Here is an 8,492-nt window from a genome sequence, read left to right on the forward strand (position 1 = left end):
GACAGGTCACACAAGCCAGCAGGCCGGGTTACTATGTTATCTTGAAGTCAGTGATGTTTGTGACGTGTTTTACGTAGTTATGTACTTAGTTTACGTACTTCTTTTAAACCCAACTTGCATATACAGTACACACCCACACACCCACACACACACACATACACATACACACACACACGTGGCGTGGAGCTCACACTCACTCTGACATGTGGACAGGTCTAGTCGAATCTAACCGCCGTACCATAAAGGCCCGCTCTGCCGTGGATCACCTGTGGAGGGCGCTCACACCGACTCGGCTGTTTATTTCACCGGTTTTCCCAGAAAGAGAGAGAAGGATCTCTCGGCCTTAAAGTCAACCCTCAACTCAGATGCACTTCACCGACCTGACAGTTACGAAAAACAGCGTTGCCAGAGCAATTATGTCGGCTATAACACAATTATATTCATTATGCATGTACGACTTCCAGCATCTGAACTTTAACCAGGTGTGTGTGTGTGTGTGTGTGTGTGTGTGTGTGTGTGTGTGTGTGTGTGTGTGTGTGTGTGTGTGTGTGTGTGTGTGTGTGTGTGTGTGTGTGTGTGTTGTTTGATAGGGTCAGAGTAAATTTGCAGAACAAATGACAGAGGGACTGTCTGATGGTGCAGCCCTCCTGCTCAAATAATGCCAGGTAATTAGTGCTGCACTTGTGACCCGGATGCCAAGGTTAGCATGGCGGCTCGGCCCGGGGTCTTTAGCCAGGTGCCCCCCCCCCCCCCCCCCCGGCTAGACTGTGCTGCAGGGCAAACAGTGCCGCTGTTTGTTCTGCTGATTGGCCTTCGGGGACAAGTGGGGGTGAAGATCGCCTCGATGTCAACAACACGGGGGTGGTGTTTACACCGTCACCCCCTCGGTGTCACCTGTGTCACTAACAACCCCCCCCCCCCCCCCCCCCCCACCCCACCCCGACTCGTGGTCCAGACTGAAGCTGCAGGGCCGGTGATCCCCTCTGTGTGGCCCAAACCAGAGGAATGATTTATGAAGCTCCACTCAGAGCGGTGTAATGTATATTTCATGCTGACCCTGTTTATTTGCTCGGGCCACCAGGGGGGGGCGCACTTCTAATCCACGGAGGACATTATTGAATGTTCCAGTGCTCATCTGAGAAGGCTTCAAATGCGTGGCCCCCCCACCGTTCAGGGGCCTTCGAGTGCCGGCCCCTGGGACACATTGTACACACACACACACATAGACACACACACACACACAGACACACACACACACACACACACACACACACACACACAGACACACACTAGGAGAGGTTTTTCGTGAAGACGAGCCGTAACGAGAAAAACAGGTGAGCTATTTAACTGGAGTTTCACAGCTATTAAAGTGCCAACACACTGGGTCGCCATGGCGATGAGTGAAGGGTGTAAGGCTTCTGGGGAGTCAGCGCTTTTTGGGGGGTTGTTTTTTTAGACTGGTTTGTTATTTGTACTTATTGTGGGTTTCACTTCTTTTAGTTTGAGAGTAAAAAAACGGTATTTGTCAGCAGACGTGTGGGAATCTGCACAATTTGAAATATCTCGTAAGAAAAGGAAAACCAGCGCAAGTTGTTGCTAGCGACAAATGTATATACATATACATAATAATATTTTGTATGGGATGTTTGTGAAGCTAAAGTGTGTTTTTTAGCTTGTTGCATTGAGACAAAACTCAAGAGAACACAGATGAACACTGAGACGGTCCCTCACATCAGGGCTCAGTGAAGTCCTCTTCAAGGATGCTTCTACATCGGAGATGCAACGTATTGAAGCACTTTAAGCAACAGGAACCTCAATGATACGTCGCTGAGCTGTAAGAGCCGTTAGCAGCGTACTCGAAAGGACCCGTAAGATCTCATCACCGTGTTTCCCCCTAAAAACAATGTAGTTTATGGATCAAGTGATATTTATGAGGTATTTTCAACCTCAAGCCTTAAAACCTTCCAAGTAAGCACATTTTTTGATATATTTGTGATATAAAAAGGTGCAAAAAAGGCTCAAGAATCACCTGTTCAGACTTCACCTTGACTCTGCATAGCATGACCCACTAACAACTACCCCCCACCCCCCAAAAAAAGCACTTCTATGTTCTTACCTATAGCACTTAGATCATAGCTCTGTTGTTCTTAAGGTGTTCTTGCTGCACAGCTACTACTTTACTCAGACCGAACACTTGTTTCTATTTTTTAGCTCTTACTTTATCAGCAATGATATGTAGTGGTTTCTTTCTTTTGACAAATGTACTTATTGAAGTCGCTTTGGACAAAATAATCTGCTAAATGCCCTAAACGTAAATGTAAATGTATTTTCCAATTTGAAAGCTTTTCAACCTTTCCGACGCCTCCATCGTCCCAACAGGACGTGATGCACTAATTATATTTACTAGTGAGACCCCCGGACGCCAGCAGTTCCACCGACGTGATAAACACACCTGCCGCCCGATGGCAGAGCAGGCCTCGCTGTGTTTGTCGGTGGAAGCGTGCCGGATGTTAAATCAATAAACGGAGGAGGAATCTTGATGCAGTCCGCAGACTGGAAGACTCTTACTCATTCTGGCCCCCGAAAACTTTCCGCTTGGCTGCATCTCATCTGAATGGTATTCAGAGCTGTTTGGCTCTGACGGCTCAGGATCCCACACCAAATACATGACATCGAGTTTCTAAATGTTTCTTTCTTGAATTCATAAATTAAAGTTATAGAAACCAATAATTAAATTGTTTGACGACCGAATAAAAAGAAGCTTTCTCTGGAGCCTTTAACTGCATCTTAGCTTCATATGTAAATGGAGTGTTGAATTTTTTTTAGATTAATTTAGAAAATACATCAAAACAATAATATTATTTTTTTTATATTATTAATAATAATTCCTTTGTTATCTCTAAAATACAGAGGAGTGTTACAACTTTAATGCTCAACTTCTTCTATATTAATATGAATTATTGTTCATTTTAATTTAGAATTCAAATGAGTTAGTTTTGTGTTTAACAAATATCAGACCTGGAAGCCAGTTAATGATGAACTTCTGACACAAATCTCCTAATTAGATTTAGCCAATTAATTCCACTAGAGGGACCCAGGGGTCACCCACATCCTGCTGCAGTCCAGCAGGAGCAACATCTGTGACATCTGTGACATCTGTAAAAGCAGTGCGCACACAGTGCCTTATACTTGCGTTCTGTCTGCTGGCCATCAGGGGGCGACTCCTCTGTCAGACATGCTGAATTTAGCATTTTAGCATAAAGCACCACCGAGCCATACAGCATCATCGGGAGATGATGACACGTTACGATACACTGCCTGCCGACAACTGGGATATGTTTAAAATAATTAAATATGAATTTATTGTCAATAATACACATAATAATAATAATAATACTGTGTAAGTATCTGCCCTCTGCTCTCCCGAATTGATTTTTTTTCATTTCACAGTGAAATTGTATTGACAGCAGATGTTCATTTTGTTTAATTCATCACTTCATCTAGTTCCCTTTTTTACTATCAAGTTTGTTTTTTCAGTGTAATTAATTTGCCGAATAAGAGAAAAGAGGCAAAATGAACAAAGTTAAAGATGTTTTTTTAATGTTCCACATATATCACCATAATATAATTATTATAAATACTGTCATAGCACTATGAGTTAGGAATATTTAAGATTTCAGGATTTTCAACCTCTACATGAAATCCCTTTGTCGTGTTTAAGAGCAACATTGAGGTTTGTGTCGTAGCAGCAGTCCATCCATCAGATTAAAGCCCAGATCCGGGTCATGTGGTCAGCGGAGCTCTCCACCTGGACTCGCCGTCCCGAAGCGTTGACTACATTTATGAGGTGAGAAACATCCATCCAAACGTGTGTGTGTGTGTGTGTGTGTGTGTGTGTGTGTGTGTGTGTGTGTGTGTGTGTGTGTGTGTGTGTGTGTGTGTGTGTGTGTGTGTGTGTGTGTGTGTGTTGAGTCATCTGTTACTCTCACAGGAAAGGAGAATCAGGGACGGAGACGGATGATGTGGAGGTCGCTGGACTGATTCAGGAAACCAGCAGGAATCAAGTGGAGAAGGTAGGGAGGCTTTTTATGACCTGATCACCGTTAACAAATTCATAAAACTATCACAGATAAGCTCTCTCACTTTCACATATCTTACACCACAGAACAATAAATACATAGTCCAAGAAATGTCATAAATAAATGAAAATAAATAAATAAATAAATACAGCAGATGATAGATGAAGCGAGCAGCACTGTTTAGCCTACTTGCCGTGTTCGGATGCAGCACCTGACATGCTAAAACACACCGCCCCGCTCTGCTTCTCACGCCCATTGTCTCATTTCCATGATCAAGGCCTCTTTTTAACACATCGACCCGCAGGCTAATGAGCGGCAGTCCAGAAAACACTTGAGCGCTACATGCAGAAGTATGAGCCCCCTTTCCTTATAGCGCATTCAGCCTCATGCCAGTGTGCCCTCCACCCTTCCCTCTCCCTCTCTCTGTGTGACAAGTGCCATCCATTTGGGGGGGTAAACAATGCCAACCCTCTCTCCCCTCCCCAGCCCCGAGAAACAACGGCTCTCAATTACCAGTCAACAGAGAATTAGAATATTAAAAGCCACGCAGGACGGAGGAGTGGGTGAGGTTGAGAAAGCCTGAGGTGTGTGACCCGATGAGAAGTCTGCAGATGCCCGGCCGTCTGTCTTTGACATGTGGAGAGAGAGAGAGGGAGAGGAGGAGGAGGAGGGGAGGAAGAAACCTTGAACCCTCCTCCCCTGCTGCCATCTCCACACTCGGGGCGCCCCGTGTTCCTGCAGTTAATCCCACTTTATCCAGGAGAGGCGGGCTGTCAGATCTGAGAAGAAGACAAAAGCAGGACAAACACATAAGTTTTGATACATTTTAATGACTGTTTAACAAGTCTGGGGAGAAAGAATGGAGGGGGAGGGGGGGAGGGGGCACCTTGAACAGGCGTCAGAGGCCCACAGAATTAGTGAAGTGCATGGAGGCAGAATACAGGTGATTGTGTTGGTTAAATGAGGCTCATTTAAGAGGGAAACACACCTGGGGATAAAAGTGTGTAGCGAAATCACAGCAAGCTGCTGAGAATTACATTTCACTATGTTATAATACTTCACTCAACACTTCAAGTCTATTAACAAAGATTAATAATGGATAATGTAACTTTGTGTTTATGGTGGACATGAATTAAAACATTTAACATCAGGTTTTATATATATATATATATATATATATATATATATATATATATATATATATATATATATATATATCAAATGTCTTGTCTTTTATAGCGCCAAGTAAATTATTCATTATGCATTAAATCAAATACATGGTCAAAAGTGATTAATGATGCATTTAAATAGTAATAAATAATAATAGTAATTTCATTGTGTATGAAAACAAAATATTCCAACTTTATGGGCAACATAAATATATAATGTATTTATTTATCTTTATGTTGCCCATAAAGTTATATTTTAATCTATAATATAATATATAATTTGATCCCATCTTAAGCCTCGCTCACCGCTCGTGTTCCAGATGGCGTTGGTCTGATTCTTGTAGCCGCTCTTCATGCAGTCGTCCAGGAAGGACTTGGGGTCGCAGCCCGACACGAGGATCTCCCTCAGCAGGGCGATGTAGGCGATGGCCAGCCGCAGCGTGTCGATCTTCGACAGCCGCTTCTCGTAGGGGAACGTCGGCACGTGGCAGCGCAGCTCCTCGAAGGCGGAGTTGATGCTCAGCATCCTCTTCCTCTCCCGGATGTTGGCGGCGTGTCGCTGCACCTTGTAGGGGTGATGGGTCACCACCAGCCGCCGCCCCCTGTGCTTGCCCACCTCCAGCGGGTCGTCCATGGAGGAGGTTTCCCCTTCAGCGCAGCCGTCCAGCCCCGGAGACTGCACGTCGAGGTCGGTGAAGGTCAGCTGCGCGTCCGGGAACATGGACTGGCTGCCCAGGGAGGACCAGGGCGAGAGCTGGCCCGTGGCCGTGTAGTCCAGCAGGAAGGAGTCCAGCTGGGTCTGGAACTGGAAGTTTTGGTCCATTTGGCCCCAAAATGCGAAGTCCGGGGTGCCATCCTGGTCGACGTCAAAAAGCATGTCGTCCATAATTAAAGAAAAACAAAACGCATCTATGTATTTCTCTGGAGGCAGAAGACGGAGGTCTACCTGCGTGTGTCTCTGCTGCAGTGTGACCGCCCCGTGGCCTCGTCTCCTGGATTAAATACTTCCAGGGCCTCCGTGTTTCTCGGCGGGTCGCTCGGGCCAATTCTAAAGGCTGAAAGGGAGCCCTTAAGAACACTTTAGCCCTCCTTGTGGATCGCTCATTGCTTTAAAAACCCATTACAAAGGAATCAGTTGATCTCCAAAACGACAAAAAAGCGGGGGAAAACACGTGTCCAATTATAAACTTCCCCCTCAAGTAGTCCCGCTAATATTGACAGAAAAACACTCAGTGTTGCAGCAGACAGTGGAGGGCTTGCGCCGAGCATTATGGCGCAGCGGGGCCGCGCAAACCCGGTGGCCCCTGAATGGGACGTTTCTCTCTATTAAAGCTCAGCTGACAACAAACACTACTGTCAGGAACACATGATCGCCCTTTGTCATACAGATAGGACGAGATTTCAACGGGAGAGGTTTGGGGTTCATTGTAACGCACTGAAATCAGATATCAAACAGAGTTTATGTGAGATATGACAGCGCGTCATCACAACCCGCACATTTAAACTGCGCCTTCATTTGCGGATGATATCGATTTGAACGGAGCGGGGACGCGCACTGTAATTACGCGCGGGCGGGGGGGTTAATCAAATAAAGCGAGGTCTTTCTTCGGGGTTGGATGAGCTCTAATCGTGTTTGCCCACACGTGTTGTTTGATTGGACGAAAGTCCTTCAGGATGCTGATTTCTTTTAAAGGGAATCCGTTTTTTTTTTTTTTGCAGCAGCTGATCTGCACCTGACACCGCGGGCAGGTGACAAAACATTACACTCCATTGTATTTAAATACACATTTATATTTATTTAAACAGAAAAAAAACTCCCTAGAAACAACTTTCCTTGCGTTTTCGTCCTATTTCATGCACCTCCAGGCGTTAGACGCATCCGATACGCGTTGGAATAATGTCAATGATGAAGATTGCGCACATACAAGTGATTTACTTTCATTGAGGGAACAATATAAAGGCCACATTCCCTTTTTTTTTCCTCTGTGGGTTTGATTTCCCTGCAGGGAGCTCCGCGTTTGTTTCAGGAAAACTCTTCAAAGTCTGACTATTTTCTCAAGGATCGAGTTCGTTAATGAACCCGCAGCTCCAGGATTACTTTAACCCCCTTTTTTCCTTCAATTCAGTCCAATTAACCCATCGGACCGACACACACACACGGAGTTAGAACGCACAACGTCCTGATGAATGGGCTGTTATAGTCCGGAGTCTGAATCACGAAGAGGAGAGGACGTTTAGAATGAGTGATTTCAGATTAACGCGTCATCAAATCCATTTTCTTTACATTTCTAATCCCGGACGTCCTCTGATGGTCGTGTGGGGGTTTAAACGGCTCGATGGAGGGAACACATACTTTAAAACACATTGTCATTAATTGAGAACAGGCAGAGCTTGGCCTAAGATGAAAGTATGATATTATATGTGAGGTCCATGTTTGATCAGTTGAGTTTAACTGCTATTTATTTTTACTGGGGAGGAAACGTTTTATTAATAAAATGGTCATCAGTTATTATTGTGTCCTAATTCACTGAATTTAAATAATCCAAGATCAAGAAGAATTACGTCATTCCATAAAAGCGGTGTGAGTGGCTGAGAGGTTTTACATGAAAACAGCACTCCATCTGCGTTTATAGGTGCGGGTCCTGTCAGGACCTTCTGCCGGCCTGTCACAGACACCTCTCCCCCCCAGCTGACGGTCCCGGTTTGCTTGGGTCCGGTCTGAAGAGACGCGCCTGTCACATTCAGATCCGCTCTTATTGTTTGAACAACAGCTCGAGAGGGCTTTGGAAAGAGCAGCAGCTCTCCAGACAACGTGGAAGGGAAAAACACGAACAGAACGTGAACTCACCACAAACTCAACACTAATAATAAATAATAATAATAATAATAATAATAATAATAATAATAATAATAATAATAATAATAATAACAATACATTGTATTTGTTGGCGCCTTTCAAACACCCATCTAACATGTTAAAAAACAGAAACAAACAACAACAACAAACACTGAGATTACATTATTATTATTATTATTATTATTATTATTATTATTATTATTATTATTATTATTATTATTATTATTATTATTATTATTATTATAAATCTAGAATGTTGTTTGGTGTTTGTATATCAGTGGTTAAAGCCTCCATCCAGAGTGCGCGATGCCCACATTCTCCGACGGACATGCGCGTGAGATGCGAGGCCACATGCTCGCAATTATCCGACCACGCCCACACACACAC

The 8,492-nt window shown here is 44.3% G+C and overlaps 1 protein-coding gene across 1 annotated transcript; it reads right to left on the minus strand.

The window, feature by feature from the left end:
• Positions 1 to 4,820: 4,820 nt before the first annotated feature.
• On the minus strand, positions 4,821 to 6,134 carry LOC311021836 (transcription factor 15; the record flags this gene model as incomplete). Its single annotated transcript, XM_084022676.1, has 2 exons — positions 4,821 to 4,858; positions 5,555 to 6,134. 2 exons carry the CDS (start codon positions 6,132 to 6,134, stop codon positions 4,821 to 4,823), a joined length of 618 nt encoding a protein of 205 aa, XP_083878802.1.
• Positions 6,135 to 8,492: the final 2,358 nt, after the last annotated feature.

This window comes from Eutrigla gurnardus (genome assembly GCF_963514095.1).
Source record: "Eutrigla gurnardus genome assembly, chromosome: 12".
In the NCBI taxonomy this organism is placed as follows: Eukaryota; Metazoa; Chordata; class Actinopteri; order Perciformes; family Triglidae; genus Eutrigla; species Eutrigla gurnardus.